General features: G+C 33.7%; 3 protein-coding genes across 3 annotated transcripts; 1 reads left to right on the top strand and 2 right to left on the bottom strand.

The window, feature by feature from the left end:
- Positions 1–93: 93 nt before the first annotated feature.
- LOC17885211 (eukaryotic translation initiation factor 6-2) lies at positions 94–2,304 on the bottom strand. The gene is made up of 8 exons (XM_023782382.1): positions 2,191–2,304; positions 1,970–2,005; positions 1,781–1,877; positions 1,596–1,681; positions 1,451–1,495; positions 1,063–1,193; positions 636–746; positions 94–545 (listed from the first exon to the last, which is right to left on the bottom strand). Exons 2-8 carry the CDS (start codon positions 1,977–1,979, stop codon positions 288–290), a joined length of 738 nt encoding a protein of 245 aa, XP_023638150.1. The 5' UTR covers positions 1,980–2,005; positions 2,191–2,304; the 3' UTR covers positions 94–287.
- Positions 2,305–9,099: 6,795 nt separating this feature from the next.
- Positions 9,100–14,205, top strand: LOC17887352 (delta-1-pyrroline-5-carboxylate synthase B). Its single transcript, XM_006290587.2, has 20 exons — positions 9,100–9,272; positions 9,625–9,696; positions 9,811–9,914; positions 10,034–10,136; positions 10,236–10,397; positions 10,547–10,824; positions 11,147–11,297; positions 11,379–11,543; positions 11,643–11,720; positions 11,850–11,939; positions 12,028–12,114; positions 12,219–12,305; positions 12,392–12,488; positions 12,572–12,675; positions 12,790–12,865; positions 13,056–13,206; positions 13,337–13,405; positions 13,498–13,564; positions 13,670–13,740; positions 13,827–14,205. Exons 1-20 carry the CDS (start codon positions 9,213–9,215, stop codon positions 13,933–13,935), a joined length of 2,181 nt encoding a protein of 726 aa, XP_006290649.1. The 5' UTR covers positions 9,100–9,212; the 3' UTR covers positions 13,936–14,205.
- A 1,967-nt stretch (positions 14,206–16,172) lies between these two features.
- On the bottom strand, positions 16,173–17,690 carry LOC17884899 (uncharacterized protein At2g39795, mitochondrial). Its single transcript, XM_006291599.2, has 3 exons — positions 17,341–17,690; positions 16,545–16,909; positions 16,173–16,457 (listed from the first exon to the last, which is right to left on the bottom strand). The coding sequence occupies exons 1-3, from the start codon at positions 17,590–17,592 to the stop codon at positions 16,298–16,300; spliced, it is 777 nt and encodes a 258-aa protein (XP_006291661.2). The 5' UTR covers positions 17,593–17,690; the 3' UTR covers positions 16,173–16,297.
- Between the last annotated feature and the right edge of the window lie 1,580 nt (positions 17,691–19,270).

The following is a 19,270-nucleotide window of genomic DNA, read 5'->3' as shown; positions in this document are numbered from 1 at the left end:
CTATGTACCGAACAAAACCGTTATGGCGTTATCTATATCACAAATGGTTTCTTCTCCACTAAAATATGAAATAAATCTGGACCACAAAAGATATGTGAAATTTCAACGAGCATTTTCTTATCAATACTTTAAACGGATTCAAAGAGACATTAACAGATTACTTCGAAACTGTTAAAACCACACAAAAATATAAGAAAAACAGCTAATTCTTGCAACAGTAGTGTATAAAAATCTCTGACATTGACACTTGGGGATGTTGTTGTGTGTGTCATCCATCCAGACAAAATTTAAACATAGGTATCGATCAACGACTTCCTCATCTCATCGACAATTGAGCTGGGTTGGGCTTCCCTTAATTTGAAGATACTGTCTATAACAGATAGCTCTGTTGCAGTTGTGTCTGAACCACAGAAAGAAGTCCAATCATTCACAGTCATACCCGCAGCTATAACTTCACTACCACGGTTTACGGTTCCAGCAACGAGGGGGACTTGAAGAAGAGTTGAGAGTTCATCCAAGTCTTCTACTGAGGTGTGAGGATGAACCTGTTTGAGCCAAAACATTCAAATTCTAATGAGAAACCAATGACAATTTCATAAGTTTTCCAAGGGATGTAATGTTCCTTATCTTCTTACCATTCCACCTCTATTGGATAGGGCGCAGTAACTGCCTACAAGAATGTTGCCTGCAATTGTCTGACGGAAAACTTCAACGCCAAGAACATCTGCAATTATTTCCTCTGTTTCCTGTTATTGCAAAAAAAAAAGAAAAATAGGGACCAGACATCAAACCAAGTGGCATATGGACAACTCTGTTAAACATGCCAAGATATTAAATAAAAAAATAAAACCATCCATAACACATACAGTAGAAGTAAGAGAGCATACGTTAAGCAATAGTTTACAAAAGAATTAAGGTGATTGCAAAGGTTTTAATGACATTATCCTTGCAAACTTTTGTATAGATGCACACATATTCTTTCACCATTTCTTGCCAGTTCTGAAAAAGGATATGCTTTTGACAAGGTTTCATTAAAAGAATCAGCAGGGCATCAATCCTTACCTTATCAAGATCTGTGTGGGCAAGAGCGACATGATCATTGCAGGCAATGCAATTTCCAAGAGCAGACAGACGTTCATCAATTCGCTGGACCACAACTTGATCAGGCAGACTGTTCCTCAAGTGTTGAAGCTCTGTCAGAGTAAACATAAGCATAACTCAGGAAGAGATGCAACCAATTACAGATTCATCAACAATGGAGGAGAAAAACATTTACACCAAAACCATATTCAGATATAGAAAAGTACACCCGTAAAATAAAATGATAACTCTAGACAAGTTGCATAAATGGTATACAGCAAAAACTCTACTATTATGTCTACTATATTCATATACGTCAACTGTATCATGCAGTTCTTGGAGACTGTGGTGAGAAGAGCTGTAAAATTACCTTGGTCAGTGGTTGTATGAGGCACAAGAAGCCCATTCTTATTTCCTATATTCGAGAAACACAAAAATCAAATTCATTACGCTAAAGCGAAAAAATCAAGAAGGTCTGAAGCAAGAACTTAAAAGGAGATGTTCAGTAAGCGAACCAGCACAAAGACGCCCAATAATACGTGTTCCTCCAATAGAGGTCTTAACGATAGGGATAACATCTGCTAACTCAGACTCAAAAGCACTACACAAATCATAACACACAAAAAAAAAACATCAAAAAGTGATATAGAAGAGGCAAAAAAACTCAAACTTTTCGAGTTTCCAAGTAAACAAAAGATACCTGTAGAAGTTCTCAGAGCCTCCTATAGCGACTAAGCAATAGGCATTAGTAAGTTTGGAAAAGACACCAACTTCACAGTTGTTCTCAAACTGAAGACCTGCATATTACCCACAAATCCCATTAATCCTAATTAATAAACAAGAAATCCCCAAAGAGTAAAAAACACTAGAGTATTGCAGGAAAACTTACGAGTCGCCATTAGAGGAAGGAGGCTAACGTGTATACCTGCGTCAATAACGAAATATGAAAACGAAATTAGGGTTTTACAAAAAAAATAAAAACATAGGTCTCTAAAAAAAAAAGTTTCGATTTTGCAATCGATTATGTTACGACAACAATTTAGGTTTACAAATTATTTACTTGAAGATGATGTTTGTTTGATCTAAGAAGGATAAATCAAAGATGCTTACTTGAGAATTCGAGGAGAAGAAGCGGCGACGAACAAAGAGGAAGAAGGGAACAAACAAAAAAAATGGAGTCGAAGGTTTTTATGAATAAGGGTTGCGCCGGCCCTGGATGATCCGATAATGCCACCGTTTGGGCCCTAATTTAAAGGAGGCTCCAATTATTCAGAATACTTTTAATAAATAAATATTGAGATATTTTTTATTTTTTTTAAGCCTTGGAGAAAAAGTAAAGTTGAAAAGTCAGACCACTTTCGAACAAATTATTTTTGATTAGAAAAAAACATGTTGATCAAATGATAATTTTTTGGGGTGAAATTGTGATTTGGAAAAACGAAAGGAGTGAATAAAGATCATATTTGGGGGCACGTTTGCCAAATTCTGCAATAACTTTGTATTAGGTGTAATTTGATTTGCCTAATTATTAACATGGTCTTTACTTGAAAAAAATCTAAAGTCCATTATTGCAGATGAAAGATGGAAGCTAAGCCCATTATTGTAGATGAAAGATGGAAAGCTAAGCCCATTATCGGTTATATAGATTTCAGAGATAGATAACAAAAAAACTAGAGCGGTTGGAAGGAAAAAAACCATCGTCAGCCATGTCTATGAAGAGGTTTCCTTCATCACCCTCTACCATTTTCATGCACTTCAACTGTGAATGGACTTTGAACAGAGTGATTATATTGTATCATTGTTAGTGTGGCGGATCTGTACGTCTCCCTGTTCAACTTAATGTCACTGCTACTTAATATATTTGCATGTCCTTTCTAATCCTCGCCGAATTGATAATCATATACACTTACTTGTCAAACATGTAGAAGCATCAAGCATGTATATGGACTAGATCTTTGATAGTATAGTTGACTAGTTATACGAGTGAGAAGAACTATGTATAATAAATGATCCATAGACGTATGACTCACTAGCCTATAAGCAAAGCTCCCTAGTTCCAAGCAGAAATATAAATTAGTGTTTCTACGAATTTACAATATTATAAAAGAATAAAAGTGTATAACTTTCTTTACCACCGATGAGCTAACAAGTAGTATATATTTAGATATTTTTCATATTGAAAATTCGAACTTCATGACTCTCAAACGTAAGCGCAAGGGATCGGACCATCGGAGAGTCATCTTTCTTTTAACCAACATCGATCTATTCGTAAATAATTATAATTTTGCAATCCAATCAATTATATTGTCGAATAATGCTTTACTCACGTAGCAGAAGTGGTAAGTCAACTTTGGTCTCAGTAGTTTATTTGTCTTAAGCTAGATCTCGTTTTGATTGCCACTTATCATAACATCTATTCACATGATACTAATTTTAGTTTAATTAGTTTCATATACTAATCTCTTTTTCTTTCTTGTCGGTCAAATAGCTAAATATGTCTCTATTAACTTGTTATTTCTTGTCGACATGTCTCTATTAACTTTTAAAATGGGTGGATTTATATTTAGTAACACAGTGATAATGATTCTTTGGACTTTTCTTCTTCGATATGCGTCTCGTCGCCACGTATATTCGAAAACATATATAAGAAAAGACTCTGTCAAGAAACTTAGAATACAAACACTACACATATACTTCCATTATTGTTATAACGATCAAACTTTTTCATTATTGTCTCAGCCAGTCATTTTTATTTTTATTTTTAAAGTTATAAAACATATATTAATTGTTACAGGCTATAGTTTTTCTCATCTATCCGATGAGCCCGATCGTTGAAAAATGTTCAGTACTCAATCAGAACACTGTTGAGATGTAACATTGTAAATTTGGTTTTCGTTATTGTCAAGTTTTTATCAAAACTCTCGTGACAAAAAAAAATGAAGAGGAACAAATATCTAAAACGGCTACGAGGTTTCTGGTTCGTGAAGAAAACCAAAAAAAGAAAAGAAAGAAAGAAACTTCTTGTATTATAGTCTCTGAACGTGACGGCGCCCGACTTTTCCATTTTTGGACGCTCGTTGTGAGCCGTACGTAGTGACCTTCTCTTTTCATTTATTTACAATTTCTAACGATTGTAATTAAAAATAAACAAACGATTGTAAGTTTGTAACTAAACCAGACCAATCAAAGTTTGTCTTATAATTAAGTTATTTAATAGAAAACAAAATTGGTGAACTTTTACTTAATGGGAAGCTGAGTTGATACTATTTCTGCTCGTGTTGCAGTAATGGCCGAAACTCGGAAGTGTTCTTACTTCATGGTGCATGTTCTTTTACATAAGCTCTGCCAAAGTTTGTCAGGTGTCAACCCACAACAAAATATCTTCTTCTTGAAATATAAGAAATTTTATTATATATTTTGTGTGCACGAGTTCGCAAAATATCTTCTCTTGCTTCAAAATATAAAAAAGGGGAAATTTCAAAAATACCACTTTTCCAATACCACTTTTTAAAAATACCCTCTTTATAGTTTTATCAAAAAGTCACTATAAAATTTGAAATTTATCAAAAACATATGTGTAAACTTATATTTATAGACACAAATTATCTTTATATGTGTGTAAAATTTTATATATATATATATATATATTTCATAAATACCGTATAAATACCTTTTAAAAACCTTTTAAAAACCATTTAAAAACCTTATAAAAATTGTGTAAACCTTTTAAAAACCTTATAAAAACATTATAAATGCCGTTTATAACCTTTTAAAACCTTATAAATATTTGGATTTAGTCTCGCAGTAGTAATGATGACCTCGATGTACCTTATTAACCACACAAAAGTTTATAATTTTTTATATTTAAAAAGGGGTATTTTTGAAAATGGATAGAAAGAGGGGTATTTTTAAAAAGGGGTACACCAAAAAGGGTATTTCTCAAAAATTCTCTTAAAAAAATTACATAGAGTTTAGTGTTTCCTTATGTTAAATATTAAATTAAAAATTATAAAATTAAAAATTTATAATATATTCTAGTGTTTCCTTATGTTGCAGAGAGTGTGATTTACTGATTTAGATCCATTGTTTTCATTTAACTATTGTATCAAGGTGTCTGCGAGATTCGTAAAATAAAATTATAACAAAAACCTGATAAACTAAATTAAATTAGTGAGGATCCATTGAACTCTACAATATTATAGTAGAATGTTTAAAACTGTTTTTTATTAGTAACTATCATAATACATTATATCAGTTTTTTTTTATATAATTAGATTCAGATCTAATCCAATATTGACAGATTCAGGTTAATCAACCACATGACTTGCTATATTTGATAGGCGTCAGGTGAGTTGGTTTTTTACCTGCTTGGCACACAAAACTCTGTCAACTGTAAGAATTTGATTAGGTATACAAACTATAAATATAAAAGTAAATTTTCGTGATATTTTACATTTAAGTTAATTTTTTGAAAAATTATTCAGTATAATTAAGTTTTATAAATCAAATATAATTTCTAATATTAAAATCACAATTCAACAACAATATAAATACTATTGATGAAAACCCTTTTGACAAATAAAAACAACAACATGCTATTGTGAATAAAAATGTTAATCATGACAACACATTTCAAAATATTTATTCACGTGCTAGTTACAACTTGTTTTCCCGTGATTTTTCATTTTAAGTGTTGTTCACACTTCACAATAACTAGCTTATGATCGAAACGCAATGAATAAAAGTTTTGCATCGCAAACGCTCGGAAGATACGATGATGTCGGTCATGCGATAGAACATATAAATCGCTTAAGTTGAACTGTGGCGTATAAAATCTTGGAAGTGACCTTGACTCCAAGAATGATCATATCTACGACTATGATAATAACCAAGATACGCAAATAGATAATTGTACCCATAAATATTCGCTTGTTTTGTATTTTTTTTGGTTTGGGCGTCGGCCATATTGTTTTGCGTGATCCAAAGAGTAAAACTATATATGGGGCAGATTACGACACTAGCTAGGTTCTTCGAATTCTATTCGTGGTTAAGGAATGTGATCCAATATTCATTTAGCATGTATATATTACCAAACAGGAAAGAAATAAAGCATGTGAGTTACTACGACTTACGAGTCTTTTCGTCCTATTGATTTTTCCTTTTTTTTTTTTTTTTTTGTTGAATACGTATGTGGTATCAAACACATACCGACGTAACCAATCACCAGACTTTAAAATCGTGTAACAGATAAGAGTGGTTTTAATAATTGTGTTTACAGTCATGAAATTGTGATTTAACTGGGGTAAGATAGATTAATATTTATTGATATACGTATACCTTGAACTGATCACCCGATGCTTGCACATGGTCTCGTTCCAAAAAAATTTGTATCTATTCTCATGTTTATGATTTATTTTCTTTCACATTGCTATCAAAAAGAATTATTAAAAAGAAAAGCCAAGACAAGACAAGAATTTCAAAACTAGAACACGCAAAAAAGAGTAACAAAAAATATGTTTGTTGTTTAAAGAGCATTGAGTCGTTAAAAAACAGTTAAATCTCTTTTTCCACAGATAAGTTTAGTCGCAGTATTAATCGTTGTTGTCATCATTTTTGGTTGGTGGCAACAATTGCATTGTAGGAGACTAGCAAACGGATTGCCGATTATAAATCATTTACTGCCGTGTGAAATTGTTTATTCGAAGCGTACCGTAATCTAAAACGGATGTGATAGTCTGATAGAGATTGTACAGACGTTGGAGCTTGAAACACGTACGTATTCATACAAATTTATACTGTTTTGGCTCTTTGCTTCACAGGCCAAATATACAATTTGAGCTAGAATTATAGAGGAGGACGCGTGTCGAATAACTCTTCATGTGTTTACCATATTTCTCTTTCAACTTGATAAGTATATATGAACATACAACAAACTTTAGAGATATATTTTGTGATATAAGTATATGTGTGTGTGTGTGTTAGTGTGTATACTTAATTACTATATATCAATCAACCATAACGTGTTAGTTATAACAACAGAAAGAAAAGAATGAAAGTAATTAAACACGCATGTCTAAGATGGATTTACATGTGTGCGTGATCCCCTAGCTACTAGAACTTGATATATTTTTTTTGAATGAATAGAACTTGATATTAGCGAAAGTAACAAATATATTTGAGTCTTTAAGTACAAACTTAGATGAGTAGGTGTGTCGTTTACATCTATAGTTATACATATATTGCAATTTTTGTTATAGAAAGAAATACAAGTAGTTGAATATAAATATGGATAACTACAAGATTTCACTAAATTTGTTCTAAGACATTTGATAACCAAAAGTTAAAGTATGTATATATGGCTTACGTACGGGATACAAGATTTCAAAAAGTATATAAATATGGGATACAATACTATTGGATTTAAGACTAATTTGGCGTAAAGTCGCTATAGATTTCATTAGGTGATTTAATGTAGCCATTCATATAAACTTGTGTGGAAGGCTAATAATTAGAATTAGACTTAACAACACTCGAAGCATTTGATTATAGGTGGACCTAGCTTTAGAAACTATCAAAAAAGATTTATATATAAAATAAAAGTTTTGGGAGGCAACTGACCTCTAGTCATTACCATGGGATCTATCAATAACTTTCAAAGAAACAAATATACAACTAAAATGATTTGATTTTACAAAATAAATTCAAAGAAACATATCTACAACTAAATCCATGAATCATGATATTAAATAATATGTCTTTCTAAAAATATAGAAAGTTAGCATACTGTATATATATAGTGTGATTCAATCTTCAAAGAAGGGATTTTTTTTTTTTTACATTGGTGATTGGTATTATTATCACTATTTCTTTTCATCGAAACGAATAATTGGTATAGAATTAATATACATATAAAAATGTGTCAAAGTCATTTGAATTTTGGACTCAACGATAGCAAAATTATATAAAAAAAGGATAATAATGATGATAAAGAAACGTTGTGGCGCCGCGTATGAATAAAGGAAGTTTTATATTTTCAAACTGATGTTAATAGTAGTTTCATAGTTTCATGAGATATTGCCAAGTAACCAAACTCTGCTTTGTTGTCTCTTCCCCCTTTGTGTTGTTCACGTTCATGAAGCTCTCTCAGCCGCCTATTTTTATATTTCCCGAAATGCCCCCCACCACCACCACCTCGAGACCTAATCCTCTGCATCTTCACCCTAACTCTTTTACCCTGCACCATCATTCAGAATCTCCTCTATTCACGTGCCGCCATGTGGTTGGAAATTTAGTTCAAAAACATGAATAATGTAACTTAACCTACTTAATTCTTTTTCTTCTTTTTTTTTTTTTTTTTTTGTCGACAATTTCTTTTTCTTCTTTTACACTATAATATGAAAAAGATTCTTGAACCCGTCATTGAATCTTAAGTTCTAACAATTTCAACAATATAGCCATAGAATTTATAGCAACTACTAATCGTGGCAAAATCTTACAAAGTAAATTAGTAACAAAGTTTAAGATATTGCGACATGTATATTTGCCATGAGTTCTTTAAATAACTTAACTCTATTATGATAAAAAAACTAGACCAAAGAAGTAGAAACAATTTTCTCAAATAAAATTGTACAAGTGATACATTCTACATTTGACACATAGCATTACCAAAAACATTATACAATGTATACATTGTGTTTTACTAATAAGTTATAGAAGAAGAAGATAATGATTACATGGGTGGTTTAGCAATCATTTGCTAAGAACAACCGACAACAAAAATAATCATACAATTCTTAAATCCACAACGAAACTACATAATACGACGCATATGATCTAGTATAAGCTATTTGATAAGCGATCATTTTGCAACATTATAATTTTTTTTTTGGTTATAAAATCTACTTTGAAAACCTATGGTACTATTACATGATTTTTGAAAAAGCTAAAGGGTTTATTTGAGTAAATATCAGAACTTTGTCCACGCTCTTAAAAACCAACCCATTCGCTTCTTCTCAGTTGAATCTCCCTCACCGGATTATCCAATTCCATATTTTCTCACGTCCTCTCTTCTTCTTCCTTCCACTGAGTCCGCACTAAGTTGACTCGTTCCCTCTTCGTTTTGATAGACAACTATGACGGAGATCGATCCTTCACGCGCTTTCGCCAAAGACGTTAAGCGTATTGTCGTCAAGGTTTTTTTTTTTTTTTTTTTTTTCTTCTTTCAATTTTCATTTGGTTGATTGATGATTGTCTTCAATAACATTTCTGGGTTTGACTTTTTTTTTTATTTCATCTTCGTTGAGTCTAAGATACTTCTCTTGAAGTTTGTGTTGTTGTGTTGGCGTACTGTGTTAATCCGTACTGTTTCAATGATTGCTTTCTTTAAATTTGAGCTCTTTTGACGGCGGAGAAATCTGGGGAAAATGTTGAAACTTTTTTGTATTTCAATCCTAAATCTTCGGTTTTTGTAACTACCCGTATGCAGATATGCTTCTTTGGTCGATTTTATTGTTAATTGATTCTTTGAGTTTGATTGATGAACAGGTTGGGACTGCAGTGGTTACTGGGAAAGGTGGGAGATTGGCTCTTGGGCGTTTAGGAGCAATCTGTGAGCAGGTATTTTCATTTTAATGGAAACATTCGATTTTACGTTCTTGATTAAGCTCTGTTTTGGAAACAGAATCAAGGAAATGGTTTTTTTGAAGGACTTTTGTGTGTATGTAATGTCAGCTTGCAGAATTGAACTCGGATGGATTTGAGGTCATTTTGGTGTCGTCTGGTGCGGTTGGTCTTGGTCGACAAAGGCTTCGCTATAGACAATTAGTCAACAGCAGGTTATTGTGATGGAAACAACTCTTTTAAGTGTCTTAAGAGAGGAATGGGAATAAGTAACTGTGTTGTATATGCTTCCTTTTTCGTTCTGTGCTGATTCTTTTTCTATACGAATTTTCAGCTTTGCAGACCTCCAGAAGCCACAAATGGAACTTGATGGCAAGGCTTGTGCGGGTGTTGGACAGAGCAGCCTCATGGCTTATTATGAGACTATGTTTGACCAGGTGATGCTCCTTTTTTTCTTTCTTTTTGGCTGTTTCTTGACTACTGGAAAACATTTCAAATATTGATGTTTTGCTTTCTTTGTCGTTTTTGTTGGGTAGTTGGATGTGACGGTGGCTCAAATGCTTGTGACTGATAGCAGTTTTAGAGATAAGGATTTCAGGAAGCAACTTAGTGAAACAGTCAAAGCAATGCTGAGAATGAGGGTTATTCCAGTTTTCAATGAGAATGATGCTATAAGCACTCGTAGAGCCCCCTACAAGGTTTGTTATCGCCTTTCGTTTGCTCTTTGTCATCGAGATATGATAAAAATTCTGAGTGTTACTTATTGACTATACATGATTAAAGTGAATCGTTCCTCTGATTTTTTTTAGTCTAACCTACAGCTTCAACGTACTTGAACCTCCTACAGGATTCTACTGGTATATTTTGGGATAATGACAGCTTAGCTGCTCTTCTCTCGCTAGAGCTGAAAGCTGATCTTCTGATACTTCTAAGTGATGTTGAGGGTCTTTACACTGGCCCTCCAAGTGATCCTAATTCAAAGTTAATCCACACATTCGTTAAAGAAAAACACCAGGACGAGATTACTTTCGGCGAAAAGTCCAAATTAGGACGAGGGGGTATGACTGCAAAAGTTAAAGCTGCTGTTAATGCAGCTTATGGTGGCATTCCTGTTATTATAACCAGGTAAAACTCCCTTCCGTACTCATAATTTGTAATTGCAGTGCATGGCTTGTAAAGTTTGTTAGTGTTCCATTTTGAAACCGAGAAATAAACTTCCCTGCTACAGTATATATGGGAATTAAATATTAGAGATATTTTCAGTTCAAGAATACAGCACTGTTCTTTCCTGTACCGCATCTTTTTTTTCTCTATACACAGCTTATCCCCTGACTATTAGTATTTTATATTCCTTTGAATATCAGAATGGATAAGGTACGGATCGATTAGCTAAAAAACATATAATGTTGGATGGAAGACTGATATTTTTCTTGTTGTTTTTGTGAAGTGGGTATGCAGCTGAAAATATATGTAAAGTCCTTAGAGGACTGCGTGTTGGTACCCTGTTCCATCAAGATGCTCATTTGTGGGCTCCGGTCGTAGATACTTCTTCTCGTGACATGGCAGTTGCTGCCAGGGAAAGCTCAAGAAAGCTTCAGGTAATGTTGGGGCTTCACAACTGTACTAAAATTATTTTTTGTTTTGCAAGTGTACTCAACTTATTTGCAATTTGCTTATAGGCCTTATCTTCAGAAGATAGGAAGAAAATTCTACACGATATTGCCAACGCCCTTGAAGCAAATGAGAAAACAATTAAAGCTGAGAACGATTTAGATGTTGCTGCAGCACAAGAAGCTGGATATGAAGAGTCTCTGGTAGCTCGCTTAGTTATGAAGCCTGGGAAGGTAAGACAGCATCCACTGTGATTAATTCCATTGTACCAATTTTCTTGTCTTTGTATGGCCTATGTTTTTTTACTTTTACATTTTCTTTGTGCTTGATAGATCTCAAGCCTTGCAGCTTCCGTTCGCCAGCTAGCTGAAATGGAAGATCCAATCGGCCGTGTATTAAAGAAAACTCAGGTAATTTAAAGTCAATACTTTATATGTGTACTCAGGGAAGGAATATCCTCATTTAATGTAAAGCTTCCTCGAATTAATATGCAGAATTTGTCTAATTCATATTTTTCTTGACAAATTACTATGTAACAGGTTGCAGATGGTCTTATTTTAGAGAAGACATCATCACCTATAGGTGTTCTTCTGATTGTATTTGAATCCCGACCTGATGCACTTGTTCAGGTATGTCATGAGTCATTGTCCTTTATGCTCTTACATATAAATTTTGATCGCTAACAGTGACACCATTCTCTATCAATGAATCAAACAGATAGCCTCGCTTGCAATCCGAAGTGGAAATGGTCTTCTGCTGAAGGGTGGAAAGGAGGCTCGTCGATCAAATGCTATCTTGCATAAGGTACATTGGCCTCATCTTTAATAGATTGGAGCTAACTCCATTTTAGTCATCTTGTTTCCCAAAATTATAGCTGGCTAATTTGTGAAATCCCGGAAAAAATTTAGGTGATCACTGATGCAATTCCAAAGACTGTTGGAGGTAAACTCATAGGACTTGTGACTTCGAGAGAGGAGATTCCTGATTTGCTCAAGGTTGGTAGATAAATAAATGGCAAGTCACCAGAAGTAATTAGCTCTTTTTACTTACACTGAACCCACCATTTACATTTTTGGTACAGCTTGATGACGTTATTGATCTTGTGATCCCAAGAGGCAGCAACAAACTTGTTTCTCAGATAAAAAACTCAACTAAAATCCCAGTGCTAGGCCATGCTGGTATGTTTATAAGTTTAGTTCCATTATTTTTGTAAGTTGGATTGGCCTAGAGAGAACGTTGCTTATTTTTTGGGTTTATCCAGATGGAATTTGTCATGTATATGTTGACAAGTCATGTAAACTGGCGATGGCAAAGCGCATCATTACTGATGCAAAGGTGGATTATCCAGCAGCCTGTAATGCGATGGTTAGAGATTCTGACCTCTTTCAGTACTGTTCACTTATACAAAGTGATTTCGTTTTTGGCTCACTTATTATTTCTTGTCTCACTTCACCATCTTTTTTCATTTTGTCCTACCAGGAAACCCTTCTTGTACATAAGGATTTGGAGCAGAATGGTTTTCTCAGTGATCTTATTTTTGCTCTGCAAACCAAAGGTGAGAATACTAGTTAGGGGAAATGAATCTGGTTTATTGGATCTATCTATCAATCTGGATTATTATCCTTACAACTTTTGATTTATAGTTAATAATAAACTAGACTGTTTCGCCATAAAAACTGAAACTAAGGTGGTATTTAGTTTGTTGGCCATTTCCAAAGAGACTTAATGCGCACTTCAAATTGCAGGTGTCACTTTGTATGGTGGACCGAGAGCAAGTGCAATACTGAATATTCCGGAAACAAAATCGTTTCATCACGAGTACAGTTCCAAGGCCTGCACCGTTGAAATTGTAGAAGACGTATATGGGGCGATAGATCATATTCACCAACATGGAAGGTAAAATTATTACCGATTTCAACTAATAATAACATCACAAAGTTTTCAACGGGCCTACAGCTCTGTATTCTTTGCATGTGCTGGAAAATAAGTGTGGCCACTCTTTTGTCTTATCTTATTATGAGAGCAGTGCGCATACTGATTGCATAGTGACAGAAGATAGTGAAGTCGCAGATATATTTCTCCGCCAAGTAGACAGGTAAATAGCCCATGTACATACTGCCCATAAAATGTTGGACATTGTATATACTGAAAATTAGTTAATTCGTTAACATTTCGTGCTCTCTACAGTGCTGCTGTTTTCCACAATGCAAGCACAAGATTCTCTGATGGATTTAGATTCGGACTTGGTGCTGAGGTAGGGAAAACGAGAGACATATAAAATCACATATATAAACCAAATAAATAGAAAAGTGTCAATAAAATGAATTTATGGTCAAATGTGGTTTGTTCTTATGCATAGGTGGGAATAAGCACAAGCAGGATCCATGCCCGTGGTCCAGTCGGAGTAGAAGGATTATTGACAACGAGATGGTACAATTAAGTCTATTTTGTCTTTCCATAGTTCATTGAGTTGTCGAAAGCTGTGAAGTTTAAATGGTTGTGGTGATGAATGACAGGATAATGAGAGGAAACGGACAAGTTGTTGATGGAGACAATGGAATCGCTTACACCCATAAGGACCTTCCTGTCTTAAAAAGGACAGAGGCAGTGGAGAATGGGATTTAGTTCTCTCTCTTTTTCTGCTAATGTCATATTATGTTTTACTTTTGTGATGATTGAAGATTTATTTTTCCTTTTTACATAGGATTAGTGTTACTTGAGGTTTGTACCATCATAAGAAGATCCCTTTACTTAAGTGGTCTTTGATAATAGTGAAATGTTTTTAGCAGCTTCTCTTCATGTCAAAAAACCCCTTATAAGTCGCAAACTTTGATTCACCACTTCTGTTTGTATCATTTCTCTATACAGAATAAATAAGTTGCATCTCTCTTCTAATTTGTGGATGATGTCGCCAAGATTCAAATTTCGAATTTCGCTTCCAAAACCTATGTGAACTCAAAAGTCAATTACAATAAAACTTGCAACCCTACAAACCATATTCCTCTTGCTTATCTTAATGTGTGTTTCATTCGACAACCATACTGTAATTTGTAACTATGCAGTGAAATGAGTGAATCTAGTGGTGAATAAGCCCCGTTTAATTGCAATTTATGCTATTTTCCTGCCAAAAGCGTTCAAAGTTTCACCATTCATCTCACGGGTGAAGAACATTTACAGAGAGTAAGCATCCTTAATTGTTTGTTTAGAAATACATTTCTCAATTCTCATTGTCCATGTCAAAATTTGATCTCATCATATTCTATTTTTTCACATCCTTCTCAAGAAGGAAGGTGGAAATGAGGGATAACAGAGTTGATCAGGCTTACCTTAATTCTCATCCCAAGACTGCTGCTACACTACCACGGTGATGGAGGAGCCACCAAAGGCAAGTTTTTTTTTATAAATACGGATTTGATCAAGTAACGAACCCAAGCACAATAGACTATTGAAAGATGCAATAGTGCAATACCACCTCCTCCAAAGGCAAGTTTTAATATCTCAACTTTGTTAATGAAAGATGTTTTGACTTAACTCCAAATGTGAAACATAAAGCATGATGTGGATTTGCAGAATTTATTTGAGGCTAATAAAGTGAAGAAGAAGTTAATGAAGAAGATGTCGACCGATTGTGAGCATCTCCAAGACTAAGAAGAAGAAGAAGAAGAGTATACATGGTCAGTTTTTGTTGGAGCCTCCAATAAATTTTGGAAGAGACTGAAATATCAAATGACTTCAAGTTTAGTGTGGCAGGGCCTTTACAAATAATCAGATTAGCATTTACTAGAATAGCCAAGCAAACAATAGAGTTCAAGATTTTTATTTCAGCTTGATCACAACCAGTAACTAAACTGGCCAAATAGGTTTCTACCAAACGAAGAAACATCACCATCAGACCTGCAGGCACTTGTCTATTCGGATTCCCAACACAGGTTGGACTTAGTTCATCATATGTACTCCCTTGGCCAGACTTGAGAGAGCAAAAAGAACTATTTAATTAAATTCACAGACCCACATTAACAGAACAAAGTGCAAATGTTAGTTGCAGGTGCATAGCATGAGAGATTTGTTCATAGTTTTTATGAAGGAATCTCAGACGCGCCTTGAAACAGGTGAACCTTCTAGTTAGTGCAGAAAGCAAATCAAGTTTCAAACTTGTTTTATGAAGGATTCAAGTTTCACACCAGCTCTTCAGCTTAGTGAAGATACTGTCACTGATACCAAGTTGAATAAATGATAAGCAAGCGTTTTCTGTTAAACAAGTCTCTGATTGATTCATAATGTAAGACAGTGGCTTATATAAGCCTAACAGAGAAACAGACTCCTTAATTAGCACTAAGATTAAAGACAGACTCTCCTAGGCTACTAACATAACACTAGACTTTTAACAACTGACACATGAAACTAGTCAGACAAAACAAACATCACTTCTTCTTCTTCTTCAACCTTGGAATTCTTGGAATCTGGATGTACTATGCTTCGACAATGTCTTCCCAGTAGAATACGTGGGGAGTTACCTGCCCTAAAATCGCTGAATCTGCCTGATCAGAGCAAACCACAATACTGGTGTATCCCAACGCCTTCAGATCAACTGCTACAAAAATCCGTAATCTCCACTTAAGTGCATGATGACTCCAGGAGCAGGAGATGGTGCAACTGAGTTTTTATTGGTCTTTCTACTTTTCATATTCATTTGTTAAAAGCTGTCAAGTTTTAGATGGTTGTGGTGATGAATGACACATGAATCAAGATAATGAAAGGAAAAGGACAAGTTGTGGATGGAGTTTCTCTTAATGTCAACTTATACCTTCTCTTTTTTTATCTCCATGCAAAAGAAGTTATGATTCTCTTATAATCTATGGTTGTTAACAATGATTATCAAATTCGAATTTCACATTCAAAACACCATTGTGAACTCCAAAGTCATCACAAATGAAATCTGCAACCATAAAAGAAAATCTAGCTCTTACTCTACTAAAGTGTGTCTTCTTCATTCTTGGACAAAGTTTTTGAGCTTCTTCAACCATAGCAAGTACTCTCTGCTATCTTTCTTCATCATGTACTCATACAAGAAATCTGTTGTGCTTGCTTTGATTCCTCTAGTCTCTAGAAACTTGTGGAACGACTTGCGCATATTCTCATCCAGCTCCCTGCAAAGCAAAAGAAATAAAAAACACTGGAGTTATTTTTCGGGGTTATCAAATGGCTAAAACAGATGGGATATATATGCTGCTTACTGAAAATCTGGTCCATCGTATGCCAATTGTTCTTCGGAAGAATTCTCTGGACGGTTCACAGACAAACCATCAATGACAACCTCACCAGGGAAAGCGGTGCAGCTAAACTCTAGGCTGAGTCCGCTCTTCTTGGTCACAGTAACAACTAGTGGAATGCTTGTTTCATTCGCTTTCTCATGACGACCATCACCACCATCTTCATCGTCATCCACATCATCTTCATTTTCATCCATGGCAAGACCAGGCATGCTTACTTCCACTTTAATCTGCTCTCCGTTGTATTCTCTAGTCAAAGTCACAGTCCGGAGTCCAGGATTATCTTCGATTTTGAAAGGAAAGTCACTAGAGGCTATTGTCTCATCCTCCTGCATATAGAAAACACAAAACCAGAACCATGTAGGCTTTCAAAAAACTTAGAATCAAGAAATCAAATCAGGTTCATGCGAACACAACATGTATATATCTGTACGGATGTACCCCAGAAAGCCTTAACTTGTGAAAATATAAATACATGATCAAATTTCGAAAATGTACAGACTTAACTCAAGAATTCTGAATGAAATGAATTGAATTGAAGGCATAAATAAAAAAAGTCTACACTTCGCTTCAACCATGAGCTCTATTGAAGCTTATGGCTTTCTAATTGAGTTAGTGAACTCGCAGAATCAGTCAAATTTTCAATACTGCTTCTGCATTTCTCTATCAGAAATCAAGATTGTAACTATTGGGGTAACCAAATCCTCCATTAATTCGTGTTTTTCTCCCGGAAAAAAAAGTGATAGAGACGAAATATTACCACATCGTGATCATCAGCAATAGAAACGTTGATTTCGGAGTCAATAACTTGTAGAAGCGTCTGATTGGACTTTAATCGCTCAGTGGCCGTCGAATAAGGGAATCCACGAGAGACGAAAGGATAAAGCAGAGATGGCTTGGGAACAAGAGAAGCGCGATTAACAATGACGGAGACGGCCTGAGCTCGAGCCACACGACCACACACGGAAGCCAAACTAGAAGCTGATCTACGAATGCACAAAGCGAAACCCATTGCAGATTGATTGCTAGAAATGGATTCTCTCAGGGTTTTGGCATTTCCCTTAGGGTTTTAGCTCGCGAGTCGCGAAGAAGACAAACTTCACTAACCAAATCGTACCGGTCTTTCCAATTAAACCGGTCAAATTATGATATTTCATCTATACTATTAAAGCCGAAGTACACAATGAATTTACACTATAGTTTCAAAATGAAATAATTATCATTTCTAACTGGGTTAACACGCGGATCTAACTAACTAAACGGATATGTTAATCGGGTTTAGAGATTTAATCTCCATCGTTCATTTTTCAGTTGATAAAAAAAAAATTGGTTTTCAATATTAAAGGAAAGATAATTATTACGTTTGATATTTAACTTTATTTGTAAGATACAATGCCTAAAATTTAGCTTAATTGGCAAGATTTTCTTAATTTCAAATATTTTATAAAGATCTTGATCGAAATTTTAAACATTGAGTATTTTAATATTTGTTTTAATAGAAATCATTCCATGTTTTCTTAGTATGAAATATTCAATGTAGTTGACTTTTTAAACTATTTTTAACTTGACCAACCAAATCAATCTATATTAACATTTTTTAAATACATTTGATAATATAACTTTTTATTTGTAAGATTTTTATTAATAAACTTTTGTCATTTCATTATATATTAAAAATTGAAGAATTATTTATTAAGTAATCATTATCCTATTCGATTTTCTTTGAATATATATTTCCTTAATCATTTAAAATCCATAATATGTATATATTTCCTTAATCATTTAAATCTAAATCGTTTATATCAAAATCATTAATTTATGGTGGAGCCCGGAATTGTATTTGGCTTAATTTATAACAATTTACTAATTTATGGTAATTAAATTCGCCTATTAAATATAAACATGATTTGTTATTCTAAGTCTTCTAAAAATGGAATATTCGGATATAATATTTAATATTTAACAATAAAATTACGATAATTTAGTGATTGAGATTGAATAAAGTTATTTCTTTTCAAAACTAAATCAAACCAAATATTATAAAATATTAACTACCCCATTTTTACAGCCTATATAAACCATTCCATGTTTTCTTACTTTACATTCATTTCAAAAGCGAGACAAAATATATATCTCACAAAACAAAGGATGAACTAATACAAATTTTCACACCACATGCTTTCATATCGTTTTTAATCAATGTTTACTCATAATATTTTACTTTTTGTGTTTAATTTTTTTAAAACAACTAATTGTAATCTACTTTTTTGATGTAATAGCTTGAGATTTTGAGGTCTTTGGGAAAACTACGAAGATCAACAACATCCTCCCCAATAAACCCAAAAAACGTGGTATGCATTCGAAGGTTATTTAGTCATACTTCTTATCATTATATATGTAAAAAAAGTTAAATAAAATGGTTAATATTCCTTTTAAAAAATTTTCCTCTAAATTACATGGTATATATATATATATATGCATTTAAGATTTTATCGCAATCGTTTATTTGTAGATTAAATCTTGATCGTTAATCTAAATTTTCAAATATCTAAAAGATTTTATAGATATTATAATTTTTATCTAAGGAAATTTATTTGGTGAAGAATCTCAATATATTATGTCTTCATTACTATTCCTATACGTGAATTAAATATTTCCTAAACTATTTAACTAAAATCATTTATATTTAA

Source organism: Capsella rubella, unplaced genomic scaffold (assembly GCF_000375325.1).
Source record: "Capsella rubella cultivar Monte Gargano unplaced genomic scaffold, Caprub1_0 scaffold_5, whole genome shotgun sequence".
NCBI classification, from domain to species: domain Eukaryota; kingdom Viridiplantae; phylum Streptophyta; class Magnoliopsida; order Brassicales; family Brassicaceae; genus Capsella; species Capsella rubella.
Note: the sequence above shows the minus strand (reverse complement) of the source record. Positions and strands in the feature narration are given on the sequence as shown.